Here is a 15,451-nt window from a genome sequence, read left to right on the forward strand (position 1 = left end):
GGAGTAAAAATATTTAAGTAGTAGGGACAGCTACATAATCTACATAATCTAGAATCTAGAGAAATCATTTTGGGGGCACCTGGGTGGCTCAGTGGGTTAAGCCTCTGCCTTCGGATCAGGTCATGATCTCAAGAGTCCTAGGATCAAGCCCCACATCGGCTCTCCGCTCAGGGGGGGGCCTGCTTCCCCCTTCTCAGCCTGCCTCTCTGCCTACTTGTGATCTTTGTCTATAAATAAATAAATAAAATTAAAAAAAAAAAAGAAATTACTTTGGCTATAATGGTGAGACTATATTGGTGAAGAGTAAGACTGGCAAAAGATGACAATAACAGTGGGAATGGAGAGGGACATATCTATGAGATATTTTCAAGGCAAAATTGATTGAATGTGGGGGGTGACAGAGAGAAATCAGGAATGGACCGACCAGAAAGAAAATGAGGTTTTAGTTTTGCTTATTTGGGGGAGACAAGAAGAAGTTGGAAGATTGAATTGGGTGGTGAACAGTTTGAGAAGCTTTTTAGATATTCAGGTAAAGCTATTCCATTAGCAGTCAAAGCAGAGATAGATATAGAGTTGGGAACCATAATAACAAATAACCAAAGTCATGGGGGAAATTGATATTGACTACAAATAAGTCACCAGAGTGGAAAAGGTTAAGGATGAAATATCAATATTAAAGGAGCAGTTGGAGTACTAAAAATCCACAGAAAAGCAGCAGCCTGAGAGTCAGGAATAAAACCCAAAAACTTAACCTGAAAAGGTTAACAATAAATGCTTGAAAATTTTTTCTTCTTTTTGTTAATGAAAATTTTCTCCATTTCTTATAGTGAACATTACTTCTTTTTTTTCTTAAGATTTTATTTATTTATTTGACAGAGAGAGATCACAAGTAGGCAGAGGAGCAGGCAGAGAGAGAGGGGGAAGCAGGCTCCCTGCTGAGCAGAGAGCCTGAGATCATGAGATCATGACCTGAGCCAAACCCACTGAGCCACCCAGGCGCCTCTGAACATTACTTCTTAATAAGAAAAAAGATGTAGTTTTAAATGAATATTTTAAAACTTGCAACCATGTATTTTTTCTATTTATATATGTAAAACTGAGACAAAGTTTACTCATTTTCTGACCTATCTCAAACTTAATAATGATTCACATAATTCAATGTAACTGAATTATTAGTATCTAAAACCAAAGATTTTCTTTCCAAGCAATTTTAAAAGTACCTCCCACGCCTCATTACTATCTGGAACTACTTAACTTCCCGGGGCTCCTGGAATTCTGTCTCCCCCTCAAGAAGACCAACAAAGACTAAATGAATAACTGAGGAAACAATTGCTCTAAAAATCTAATGACATAGAGCTCTAGTAAAGACTTCAGAGGATGTGTTTCTTCTGGATTAAAACAGATAGATATCCCCAGTATAGTGTAGATAAATAAAATACACCATATTGACCCACGTAACCTATGCATGTAGCCTCATATTCACATTTGCTGTAAGATCAGTTACAAACTCTTATTTGCAAATTATTTCAAAGCTATAAAATATCTCATTTCTACCTTTACAAAGAGATTCTCTCATTTATCTCAGAAATTCTAATACTATGTCACTAAAAAATATTTATTTTAATCTCTTGGGGGACATTTAACCTTAAAATAAAACAGATCCTCTTATACTAGCAGTTGAAGGTTCTAAATCATTGGAGTTTCTTATTGACAATAGATCAATTCAGTGAAACATTTCTAAAATATTGCATGCATTTATTATTAATGTTTAATAAACTGGAAAATATATTTAAATGGTCCTTAAGAAGGCATTTATAGTCCACAACAGAGGTCTTTCTCATCCAAGAAGATTTTTGCTGTTTTCAAATTGTTCTTTTTTTTTTTTTAAAGATTTTATTTATTTTTTTGACAGAGAAAGATCACAAGTAGGCAGAGAGGCAGGCAGAGAGAGAGGAGGAAGCAGGCTCCCTGCTGAGCAGAGAGCCGGATGTGGGGCTCAATCCCAGGACCCTGGGATCATGACCTGAGCCGAAAGCAGAGGTGCCCCTCAAATTGTTGTTCTTATTCTTTCAAAATGTTATATGTTTTTTTTTTAATCTGGTAGAGAAATATCTAAGTATATATTTCCCATTTTTTTTTTTAAGATTTTGTTTATTTATTTGACAGACAGAGATCACAAGCAGGCAGAGAGGCAGGCAGAGGAGGAAGCAGGCTCCCCGCTGAGCAGAGAGCACGATTCGGGGCTCGTACCAGGACCCTGGAACCATGACCCGAGCCGAAGGCAGAGGCTATACCCCACTGAGCTACACAGGCGCCCCATATTTCCCATTTTTAATGCAAAATCTTTATCCCAAATACCCTGAAAAAATTTTAAGTTGCTAATTATAACTGTATTTTGTCTATTTAAACCTTGATCCTTTACTTACCTAAGTAATTGCCTACCTCAAGTTAGTCCTGACTTTGAGTTTACCAAAATGAAAAATGTTAAATTATATCTGGTGGTCTTGTTATAAAATTCTTGAGAAGCAAAATATTGAGAAAAACATTCACTGTTTTAATTTCCAACCAGTGTATACATAAAACTAATCAAAAGATAAGCACCCTTGTTTCTTTTCTTCAGAGAATCTGTTTATTTAGCAGCTCTATATTGTATATTTCCAAAATCCTGACAGAAAACACACACTAGAGACTTATAAAACTGGTATTAAATGCAGTGTTATTTTCTTCTTACACTAGTCCCAATTATTAAATTGGTGAATATATAGTTCAGGTAGCTCTATTTAAGAATTTCAGCCCCCTTTGACAAGCATAGCAGAGTTTTTAAAGTATATCACAAATTCCCAAAATGAAAAGTGGGTGAGAAAATATTTGGGGGAAAGAAAATCACCTTCCCCAAATAAGCAATTTCAACATATTTCTAATCAGAATTATTTCAAAATATTTCCTAGGAAATTTAAGGACCCATCAAAAGGAGAATTTTCTGGTTCAGAGATTGAGAAATGTCAGAATTACTTGTACATAATTTGCCATTTCTGAATTTAGATCCACTTTCTCATCTATAAAATAAAGTGCTTAGACAGAAAGCTGATCTACTTCTACAGTGTTTTCCAGTATTGACTTGGGTGACTAATTGATACGATTTTCTTTTATAAATAAAAAATAATTAAAAGTGTTAATTTAAAAGTATATTTTTAACACAGTGAAGGTTTCCTTTGTTTTTTAATCTGTTAAGGATCTTAAAGATACTTTACATAAACAAGCCAGCCATTTTCTATCTGAATAAAAATAGGTTAATAGCTTTTGTACAAAGCACAGTAAAAATGATAAAATCTCTGATTTAAGGTGAAATAATATTTTCTAACTTTTAGATTCACTTCAAATCCAAACTTCTGTTCCTCAAATGGCCATTTTATCATTTGAATATCTTTTTCTAGTTTTATGCATATAGAAATTAATCTTGCTTCCTTTCCTATGGAAAAACACATTTACCACCTTATCATCTTTATATAGATTCCATTTTTTTAAAAAACCTTTTTGAATGACAAATGTTCATGGTTGTTCTAAACTAATGACTCTTCTTAATGAACCTTCTCTAATGTTTAAATGTGTTTCTCTTTAATTGTCACTGCATTTGTAAAGGTAAGAACTGTCAAAAAAAAGATCAGTCTGATGCTCAGATAAATTTCTCCACTTTGGTAAACATTTCCATTTTAACCAGAAGTTCTAAATGTCTTTATTTAGTGTTTAAAAATGACATTTCATAAGCCCTCTTCTCTGACAGTTTACAAACACTAGGAAGAAATACTCTAAAATGTTAATACCGGTTATCCCTAGTGGTGGTATAACACGCCATTTTATTTTTTATATTTCCCAGAAAGCATTATTACTTTGGTAATCGGATAGCACTTCAAAATTAAATTTTAAAAGGCTTCAACAGAGTCCACTTCTCCAGCAGAAAGGTTAAATGCTTTTCCCCTATTGATAAGCTTGTTCTTTAACGGGAAGAATGATTTGATCAGGTGTCTGTCAGGTTGGATGAAGACCTGACATTTACTTTCCAGGCCCTTCCTTTAAGTTAGGCTTTGAACTTAATTGCAGTGATTCTTGCAGCAGTAAACTTTTTTTTGGGGGGGGGGGGGCAGAGTAACACCTTTCAATACAACTATCAGCAGAATGCCAAGAGACTCTCAGGTTTACCAATATTTTCAAAGACTTGTCAGTATTCTCCGTCATTCCAGAACAATTCCATTTAGAAAGAAACGCAATTGTAAACCATTTCTATTTCAAGCCCATAAAAACCAGACCTGGGATGAAAGGCAAAGCCTTGACCTTTCTATTTCAGACTTTCATCTGTGTGGCTAAGCCATCTGCTTTCTCTCCCCTACCCCATCTACTTAATGGACTGAAAATACTGCACCTGACTGCAATTTTATCAAACCAGCCTGACTTTTCCACTTTAACGAATTACGACTCTTTCACCTCAAGTCTCGCTCGTAAAAATGTGCTTACCCTTCCCTCTCAATTCCTTCCCATCTCCCTCAATTATGAGTTATCAGATATCTTTAAGATACGCGGCTTCCGTGGATTAAGCCATCTCAAAGATCTCTTCACTTTCCACACCGAGCGCCTGAAGGAAAAACCTACTCCAGTCTCTCCTCCTGTGGCTATAAAGCCGGTATTATTATCACTGTGGTTGCGGTTACGCAGGAGGCACCTCGCATCGCAGCCTAGAAGGGAGCCGCGTCGCTCCGCCGCCAAACAACAGGGGACTCAGACTGGGAAAAGACAGACCCGGTTGGGAGGAAACCTCCACGATGAAGAAGGGAGCTGCTAAGAGGGAGCTCGGAAGACTGGAAGAAAGGACCTTCCGAAGCACGGAGGGAAAGCGGTGTCTGTGAAGTGGAGCAAGTGGGCGGCCGAGGTGCAACGGGAAGAAGGGGCCCGAGACCCGCGGGAGGGCCGGGGCCAGTGGGAGGGCGGGGGCCGAGGCGGGCGTGGGCAGCTCGCAGCGACCGCGGGAGTCCGAGGAGCTGGGGCGCTTCTAACGGCGCGAGGCGCGGGAGAGGGGGCGAAAAGAGGAAAAGAGAACAGCTGAGGTGCCGAGAGAGCCGCGTCGAGGCCGGCGCGGCGGGGACAGCGGGCCCACCCCCAGCCAAGCCCCGCTACTTAACTATTTGTAGAGCTGCTGCAGGCACAGGTCCAGGCTCTCGCCCTCCACCTCCTCACGGGTGATGCGCTCCGACAGCGGTCGCGGGAGCGGGGGTAGAGGCGGCAGCTGGGGCTGCGGCGGCGGCGGCTGTACGGCCGACTGCCCCCGGGCTGCCGCCGCGTCCTCTTCCTCGCCCTGCGCGGCTGCCACCGCCTCTTCCTCCACCGCCTCCTCTTCGGGCTCGGGGTCTTGCTCCTGCTCTTGCTCCCCCTCCTCCGTAGCGGCCACAGTGGCCACCTCCTCGCCAGGGTCCTCGACCGAAGCCTCGGCCGCCTCAGCCGCTACCAATTCGGGCTCGGGCTCGGGCTCCGGCTCCGACTCGGGTTCGGGTTCCGGCTCGGGCTCGCCGCCGCCGCACGGTCCGCGAAACTCGCCCAGGAATAGCTCCAGGAAGCGCCGGTAAGTTTTCTCCTCGGGGCTGCAGCCGGCCATCGTTGCTCATGCCCCGGGGCCGACCGGGAAGTAGGGAGGGGGGGGAGGGAATCCAGGAAGGGGAGGGGGCTGCTCTCGAGCCTCCGGCTCCCGCAAAGGCTGTTAACGGCCGCACCGGCACGAGCTATCAGCACTAGGTTGCCTGGAGAGGGCTCCCGCAGGCGTGCGCGCCGCCGAGCGCGGACGTGCGCGGCCCGGGGGTGGGGGCGGAGCGCGCCGCCCCCTCTCGGGTCTGGAGGGAAAGTTGTTGGCGGGCGCGCGCGCAGGGTCCAGCGGCGGCCCACCCTCCAGCCCTCCGGAGAGCTCAGCCCACGCTGCCTAGAGACTGTCGCCATGGAAACCGGCTCTAATTAAGAATTTCAGGGTCCCTCCCGTCGAGCCCGCGGAGTCGAAAAGGACACTCGCCCGTTCTCCAACTCTACATATCTTTATTGTATGGATACCCTAGCCTCAACTGGGTAAGAGTGAACTAAGACATCTCCAAGTTTAGCTGCTGGTTCCCACTTGGATTGGATTTACCTCGGTTTTCCTTATCTGTCCCTGCGTTGCCTTAGCGTAGGTGTCTGTTGAAAGATACCGCAGTGTCAACACCTTTTGTTGGTGGTGACACTAATTTAATAAGTAGTTTGGGGGAAAGGGGTATCATACACCTTTCAAGTGGTAGGTTCCTTTGCATATATCCTTTTATTTGATTCAGTGAAGAAAGTGGTGTTATCCTCATTTCTTAAAGACAGGAAACAAGATTAATGTATATCTGCTTCCAGGTTTCAAAGCTACTCACCATGGCATTGTAATTAGAACCCAGGTTATCAGCCTCCAAAGCCGCCTAGAACCGTTTTTCTTTTTTCTCTTCTTTGCTTCTGCAATATGTCTATAAAGGCTTATTTTTATAGGGCTTCATAGTTTACAAGTGTTTTCATACCTTTAATCCTTACAATAACATCTCGAGGTAGAAGTCATCATTATCATTATGATTCCATTTTATAGATGAGAAAGCTGAGCCATAAAGATATGGTGACTTTGCTCAAGGTCACAAACAAGTGATGCAACAAGGACTAAAATCCAGGTATTTTCACTGCAAAGCCATTAGTTTTCCAGCATTCCAAGACACCCCTCTGTAGTCTCTGTATAAAACACATTATACCTTATTACATAATATGTACTTTTCATACATTTTCTTTGCTCTTCTTCCCCATCCTTCAAGCCTCCTTTTCTTTCTTTCTTAGATTGAAACTGAAATGACTTTAAATGATCCTAATTTTCTTACCAAACTATACACAAACCTATTATTTTCAAGCCTTACTGAGGGGAGTGGGAGAAGGAGAAGCTGTGTTGTTATACAGCTGTATAGATGATAGCATCATTACTGCATACTGCCATGTTCATGGCAACCTATAATTCAGCAAAAACATAGTGATTCTTTCTCTACTTTGAAAAACATGTTCACAAATTATCCACCCCATCCTCTCCATTTATTGTTCCTGGGTTTTAGTTAGATTTAGGGTCAAATACCATTTCTAGTTGGCTATTAATGGAAGAAGAAGGAGTCTCCCTGCCAACTGTTTTCATGTAATACTGTATTCTAAATCCCTGACCTGATACTGTTATTTTAAGATTAGGTGGGTTGAGCTCACTAATGTACATTATGGCATCATGTAAAACAGACATCCATTCTTTCTCCTAGTTCAAGATTAAATAATACATGATAGAAAGCATATAGTGAGTAATGCACATAAGTCCTCTATAACTATTTATTTTTGTCTCTGAGGTAAATGGAAAGACCCAATAAATAAGTCTGTTTCCAGACAAGCTAAATGTATTTATACGTGTTTTGTTTAAAATATCACCAGTGTAGAACAACTTTTCTATGAGATGCCAAGAAAGCCTTTAAACTCCTCATTTGTCTTTGTTTTCAGTCCACCTGTTCATTTCCATTTCAGAATGTCTAGAAAAGACTGACAGAACTTTTAAGGCTGCAAACCTAAAGGTCCACAACTTTACATCCCAATAACTTTAAAATCTCAGAATTTGACATACTATAACAATTCATATCAAGCTACAGCTTCTTACTTTATAATGTAGTTGCCTCCCTCATCTAGATGACATTTGTGACATTAATTTATGACTCAACTCACATATCAAAGGGAAGTGTTATATGTTGAAGAAACATTACTACTAAGAGTAAAAAGGCCCACACCTCTTTATTTCTATAAATGAGAGGTGTGTTTGCTTATATTAATAAAGATATTCCTTCACAAATATGGATCCTATTCCTTTCATTTGACAGAGTAGCTTTGCCAGAAGGTTGCTGACAGCAGTGCTGGGATCTCAGAGCAGCTGTGTAGGATGATTTTGCCATTGTCAAGAAGTCTTTTTAGTCATTATTTTGCATTGCTTTACTTTCCTTTTCAGTTCCTTTTCTCCTACACTTTCCTAATCCCCTTTCTATCTATTAAAAAATAGTGAGCTACAAAAGTGATAATACCAAGAGTATTTAAATTTTTTGAGGGTTTTTTTTCTTCGTAAGAATTGCTCTCCTTCTAATCCTTAGATCTTTGAAGGAAATATACAATGCCCTTTCATGGATAATCATAGTAATAATGATATCTATAAAATTAAAAAGAATTGTTAGGGGCTCCTGAGTGGCTCAGTCAGTTAAGTGTCTGCCTTCAGCTCAGGTCATGATCCCAGGATCCAGCGATAGAGCCTCTCATTGGGCTCTCTGCTCAGCCTGGAGCCTGCTCTCTCTCTGATACCGCCACCCCTCCCCCCCACCTCATGCTAGCTTGCTCTCAGTCTGAAATAAATAAATAAAATATTTAACAAAAAAAAAAAAAAAAAAGAATTGTTGAGTTTGGCAGTTTCTTATCATATGACCCAGGAATTCCTCTCCCAGGTATCTACCCACAAGAAATGAAAACACGCACACCAAACACATACACACAAAAACCTGGTATATAGATGTTCACAATAGTTTTATTCATAATAGCTTAAACTTGGAAATAACACAGATATCCATTAATAGGTGAGTGAATAAACAAATCATGGTATATTCATACAATAGACTACTACTCAGTAGTAAAAAAATTACTGATGAATACAATGTAGGTGAATCTCAAAAACATGCCAAGGGAAAAAAATCCAGGCACAAAAGCGTACATACTATATGATACTGTGTACATGAAATTCTAGAACAGGCAAAAATAATCTATGGTGGTTGCTTGCAACTGAGGAGGCGTGGGAGATTCATGGCAAAGGAGTGAAAAGGAATGTGGAGGGGTAGGGGATTAAAATGTTCTATATCTTGGGCACCTGGGTGGTTCGGTGGGTTAAGCCTCTACATTTGACTCAGGTCATGATCTCCGGGTCCTGGGATCGAGTCCCACATCAGGCTCTCTGCTCAGTGTGGAGCTTGCTTCCCCCTCTCTTTCTCTGCCTGCCTCTCTGCCTACTTGTGATCTCTCTCTGTCAAATAAATAAGCAAACAAAATCTTTAAAAAAAAAAAAAACAAAGAAATAAAATGTTCTATATCTTAACTGGGTGGTCATATCTATATATTCATTTGCCAAAAATTATTTTTTTTTTAAAGATTTTATTTATTTATTTATTTATTTGTCAGAGAGAGAAATCACAAGCAGGCAGAGAGGCAGGCAGAGAGAGAGGGGGGAAGCAGGCTCCCTGCTGAGCAGAGAGCCCCATGCGGCTTAATCCACTGAGCCACCCAGGCGCCCCCTCATTTGCCAAAAATTATTAAAGCAGGGCACCTGGGTGGCTCAGGCAACTTTATTTATTTATTTATTTAATTTGAGAGAGTGTGGAGTGGGGGGATGGGCAGAGGGAAAGAATCCTCAAGCAGACTCCCCACTAAACATGGTGCTCAACACAGGGCTCAATGCCAGAGCTCTGAGATCATGACCTGAGTTGAATTTGAACCTGTTGCTTAACCAACTGAGAGCCTCCCTGGTACCCCAAGTGTCTGACTCTTGATTTCAACCCAGGTCTTGATCTCAAGGTCGTGAGTTCAAGCCCCATGTTTGGCTCCATGCCTAATTTTTTTTTTTTAAGATTTTATTTGTTGGGACGCCTGGGTGGCTCAGTTGGTTAAGCAGCTGCCTTCTGCTCAGGTCATGATCCCAGCGTCCTGGGATCGGGTCCCGCATCAGGCTCCTTGCTCGGCGGGGAACCTGCTTCTCCCTCTGCCTCTGCCTGCCATTCTGTCTGCCTGTACTTGCTCTCTCGCCCTCTCTCTCTGATAAATAAATAAAATCTTAAAAAAAAAAAAAAAAGCTTTAAAAGAAAAGATTTTATTTGTTTATTTGACAGACAGAGATCACAAGTAGACAGAGAGGCAGGCAGAGAGAGAGAGAGGGAAGCAGGCTCCCTGCTGAGCAGAGAGCCCGATGCAGGACTCCGTGCCTAATTTTTTAAAAAAATTACTAAAATGTACATTTTCTATAACTGTATTATAAGTAAATTAAAGTTGGTTTTAAAAATTAAACACAAGGCGCCTGGGTGGCTCAGTGGGTTAAGCCACTGCCTTCGGCTCAGGTCGTGATCTCAGGGTCCTGGGATCGAGTCCTGCATCGGGCTCTCTGCTCAGCGGGGAGCCTGTTTCCTCCTCTCTTTCTCTCTGCCTGTCTCTCTGCCTACTTGTGATCTCTCTCTGTCAAATAAATAAATAAAATCTTAAAAAAAAAAAATTAAACACAGGGATGCCTGGGTGGCTTAGTCGGTTAAGCATCTGCCTTCTCAGGTCATGATCCAAGGGTCCTGGGATCAAGTCCTGCATTGGGCTTCCTGCTCTTTGGGGAGCCTGCTTCTCCCTCTCCGTTGCTCTCGTGCTTGTGCTTTCTCTCTGTCAAATAAATAAATAAAACCTTTTAAATTTTTTAAAATAAAAGTTAAACAGAATAGGGGCACCTGGGTGGCTCAGTTGGTTAATCATCTGCCTTCAGCTCAGATCATTACCCTGGAGTCCCAGACTTCCTGCTCAATAGGGAATCAAAGTCTTCTCCCTCTCCCTCTGCTCCTCCCCCTACTTGTGCTCCCTCCCTCTCTCTTGCTTGCTCACTCTCAAATAAATAAAATCTTTTTAAAAAAATTAAACAGAATTGATTAATATGTTAGTCCCTGTCCTTTCTGTTCTTGTATCACTCCTACCCCCTTCGCTCTGTATTATAGGGAGGCTGAACCTTTCAGGCTAGATTCACCAGGTTCCTTGACAGTTGACTTCCAGCTGAAATTTTCTCAGTGGGAGGTATTGGCAGGAAAATGGAAGTTGGGAGAGGTGAAAACCAGGATATTTATTCCCTGTCCCTTATCTCAGTTTTAATGCCTACTGCATCTCCTTGGTAACTTTGCTCCCCCTGAATATGTCTTATCGATATTCCAATTTTTGCCTATGACAGCAGTCTCTGAGCTCCAGAAACATCAACTTCCTTCATTTGTCCATCAGCCTAGAGATGGAAGTGGCTTCTAGCTTCCTAATCTTGCCTGCTAGGGACCCAGTATTTGTGTTTTCCAAAAATCCATATGTTGAAATCCTAACACCCAAGGTGACACTAGTAGGTGGGGCCTTTGGGAGGTGATTATGTCATGAGGGCGTGGTCATAGGATTAGTGTACTTAGAAGAGAGGCTCAAGAGAGACCCTTATCCCTTTCTACCACTTGAGGACACAATAAAAAGGTGGCTTTCTATAACCAGACACTGAATCTGCCAGAACCCTGATCTTAGACCATCCAGCCTCCAGAACTCTGAGAAATATATTTTTGTTGATTATAAGTCACCCAGTTTATGATATTTTTGTTATAGCAAAGTAAGACTGTCTTGGGCGCCTGGGTGGCTCAGTGGGTTAAGCCGCTGCCTTCGGCTCAGGTCATGATCTCAGGGTCCTGGGATCGAGTACCACATCGGGCTCTCTGCTCAGCAGGGAGCCTGCTTCCCGCTCTCTCTCTCTCTCTCTGCCAGTCTCTCTACCTACCTGTGATCTCTCTCTGTCAAATAAATAAATAAAATCTTAAAAAAAAAAATAAGACTGTCTTACCTTCCCTTTTGACTTTTCAGCCCTTCTATCGCTTGTATAGCCAATTTCCTGATTCTATTCCCTCTGATTTCTTAACTGGATCTCAAGTGATACAGTAACAAATACAACTTTATAAAGAACTATAAAATATATTTTATATATAATATAACTACAAAAGGAGTAAGTGGACACTAAAGCAAGTTTAGATCTTCATAGTTGATTCTGGGAACACTAAGCTTACTTGAAGTTAGCAGTAAATGATTTCCTAGAATTAAAAGTTATGATAAATTGCCAGGAGTTCAAGGGTAGTGGGAAATAGAATGAAGAGATAGAACACAGCATTTTCAGGGCAGCAAAAACTATCCTGTATGATACTATAATGATGGATATATAATATTAGCCATTTATGAAAGCCCATAGGATGCACAACACAGTGAATCCTAATGTGAACTATGTACTTTGGTTAATAATGAATTAATTCAATTATAGGCTCAATTATTATAACTGTACCTAATATAAGATGTTAAATAATTGTGGAAACGGATGGGGGGAGAGGGCATATATGGGAACTCTCTATCCTTTACACTCCTTTTTTGGTAAATCTAAAACTGCTCCAAAAGATAAAGTCTATTAATTTTGTAAAAGTTAATAAAAATATTTGACATGTGGTAAATAACTGATACTTGTAACTAAGAAAAATCTATTAATTTCAACTTATCTTCAGTTAATATTTTCTTGGTTATGCAAATGTACACGATACTGTCTGTTCTAAAGTATGCCTGTTTTATCTCTTTATAGGCAAAAATAGAACTACTATCTCCAGAAAAGCTTCGATTTTATTATTGCTAATTATAAAAAGCTATCAATTTGAAATTGATGCCGTATCTCAAGTGATAAAGCAGATGTTTTTATATTTTTGAAAAAGCATAGTAACAATAAAATGTATAAATATAATCTCAGATCTAGTACCCAGGAAAATGTTTAAGGCCAGGCCTTAAATGTTAAAATGTAAATATAAGGATGTGTAATTTTTCATTCATATTTTTTAAAATGAAGAATGGCTAATGTCTAAGTATTTGTTAAGATGGCAATTCACTTGTGTTGTCAAACTGACCAGTAGGGAGCAATAGAATACATGACAACTGAAAAAACTGAGCACATGGAAGTGTTTTCAAATAAGAATTTCTTCCTCCTTTCTCCTCAATATACCCTAGCTACATCTTTTCCATTCTAAATCAATAACTTTAAAATCATCTCCATTTGCTGCCAAAAATATGACTGTTATATTAATTTTTATTCCTTTTCTATTGCAAACTAATTGGTCATATTGCAGCAACAGTCCAAAGCTGTCAAAAATAAAATTCACATTAGGTAGTAACAGGCCTGCATGCACTATTTCATTGGTTTTAACAAGCAAAAAAGTCCCCCAAAGAGCCTCTTTTTTCTTGATGCTTTTTACCACTACTGATAAAAATCTTTGTTTTTATCCAGCATAGTTCTTTGAGGAACCAAAATTATTTGTGAACTTATTATGACATGCTTACAAAAGAGGAAGGAGGCAGGGGTTTGTGGTAATTTCTGATGAAGTTACTGTAAATGGCTAACGTGGTATAATCCTTCTGTAATTAAGGGTTCTTCTAAAATGAATGGACTTTTAAAAATCCACTTCAATATTTTGTTACTAGTTTTCACTTTACAGAAACTAAAAAGTGCTTTATGGTGGAAAAAAATCTATATTATTATCATCTAATCTTTAAGTCCCTTTATATATTTACTTAGAGTAAATACATGCTAGAATTGAGAGTGATATTGATCATGTTCTATTTCAGTCAGCAGATGCCCATTACCCACTCTGGAGCATTCCTCAAAAAATCCAACTGCTTTTTAAAATAAAAATGAAGCAGGCAACTAAATATGAAAACTTCACAAAGGTGGTTTCTATGCCCAGAGAGTTCTGAACACTTTATTCTTTGTTGAGTGTGGATCTAATGGAATTGAGCCACAATGACATTTGTGACTAGAAGGGAAGATGGAAATGATTCCATTAACCTAGAGTGCTGTAACATATGGTAATCATAGGTGGTAGAATAGCTGTGTTGGACAAGAGTAGAAGTAAGCCATGTGGCACAGACATTATCAATTACCACACATGGCAACCATGCTGACACAATGTATCTTCTCCAGAAAGGAAATGATTTGGGCATATGAAGCCATTTGTTGCCTTATGAAAGAGTGATCTATAAATGACATATCTGGCACCAGTAGAAAACACGTGGTTTCTAGTAATCCTGCAAGTTGAGGACTATTAAGACTTGATGAACCTCCATAAACCTAAATAACAATACAACAGTTATTTGAACAAAAGCAGCAAATCAAAATATTTATGCAAAATAAATTTGGGTCCTTCATGTATAAAATTATTTTTTAAATTATCATGTAAGATTTTGGAATTTTTTATCTCTGGAAATATATACCAATAATTTCATGAGCCTTGGGGCACCTGGCTGGCTCAGTTGTTAAGTGTCTGCCTTCAGCTTGGGTCATGATCCCAGGGTTCTGGGATCAAACCCTGCATCAGGCTCCCTGCCCAGCAGGAAGCCTGCTTCTCCCTCTCCCACTCCCCCTGCTTGTGTTCCCTCTCTCACTGTCTCTCTGTCAAAATAAATAAATAAATAAATAAATCTTAAAAAGTAATAATAATTTCAAGAGTCTTTAAGGTATAAAGCCTATGGGCATAGGAAAAGGTCAAGATTAAATCTAAGCTGTACTGGGAGATAGAATTACAATAATTTGTTCCCAGTTTTGAAAAAAATACTGAATTTGAAAAACATATTAAAAACTGTGTTCTAGGGGTGCCTGGGTGGCTCAGTGGGTTAGGCCGCTGCCTTTGGCTCAGGTCATGATCCCAGGGTCCTGGGATCGAGTCCCGCATCGGGCTCTCTGCTCAGCGGGGAGCCTGTTTCTCCCTCTCTCTGCCTGCCTCTCTGCCTGCTTATGATTTCTCTGTCAAATAAATAAATAAAATCTTTAAAAAAAAAAAAACTGTGTTCTAAGAAAATCTGATATATAGACATTCTTTCAGATGAGTGCAGGGTAGATTGAAGAGTTTGAAGACTGAAAGATCAGTTGGGCAATGGGAAAGCATGAGAACATAGAGGGAATGAGGTCACTGGGAATGAAAATGAACACAAAAAGCTAAAAGACACTATACAGGAAAATCTGAAATTCTAAGCACCTAAAGACACAAGTTGGAAAGAGCTGGCAACCCACCTAGGGAGGCTCTTAGAGGCTATTCTGGATATCTATTGCAAATAACAAACTACCTCAAAACTAATGGCTAAAACAGAAACTATTTCAAAGTATTTCCCAGCTCTGTTTGTTGACTGGGCTCAGTTAGGTGGTTTTCATTTGTAGGTCTCATGAAGTTGCAGGCGATAGCAGTTGGTTGGGTATAAAGTCATCTGAAGATGCAAATGGATTACATGTCCAAGAGGAGAACTCACTTGGATTATACCTTTTTCATCTATATTGAAAAACATTGGGTGAAAAATTACTAACATGTACATTGTTCTCAAGATGCTAATTTGACTGTGTTGCCAAACTGAGAGCTGAAGCTGGCTATTAACTGGGGGGTCAGCTAGGCCTATCAATTTTAATGCCTACATATAACATCTCCAACATGATGGCCTTATAGTAGTTAGACTTCTTACATGGTGGCTCAGGATTCCAAGAATGAGTATTCCAGTACATATGACAAAAGAGGTATAGCCTTTTATAAATGGTGTC

The 15,451-nt window shown here is 40.0% G+C and overlaps 2 protein-coding genes across 2 annotated transcripts in view; both read right to left on the minus strand.

The window, feature by feature from the left end:
* PPM1E (protein phosphatase, Mg2+/Mn2+ dependent 1E) overlaps positions 1-5,941 on the minus strand; it is a 204,299-nt gene extending 198,358 nt beyond the window's left edge. Inside the window, exon 1 of the mRNA XM_082705910.1 lies at positions 5,172-5,941. Within this exon, the coding sequence (XP_082562036.1) occupies positions 5,172-5,641 (470 nt within the window). The 5' untranslated portion in view covers positions 5,642-5,941. The remainder of the gene's footprint in view (positions 1-5,171) is intronic.
* Positions 5,942-10,320: 4,379 nt separating this feature from the next.
* The window catches only part of RAD51C (RAD51 paralog C), a 61,280-nt gene continuing 56,149 nt past the window's right edge, over positions 10,321-15,451 (minus strand). The window contains exon 9 of the mRNA XM_082705949.1: positions 10,321-10,497. The gene's annotated coding sequence lies outside the window, so the exon portion shown is untranslated. The remainder of the gene's footprint in view (positions 10,498-15,451) is intronic.

This window comes from Mustela nivalis (genome assembly GCF_964662115.1).
Source record: "Mustela nivalis genome assembly, chromosome: 17".
NCBI classification, from domain to species: Eukaryota; Metazoa; Chordata; class Mammalia; order Carnivora; family Mustelidae; genus Mustela; species Mustela nivalis.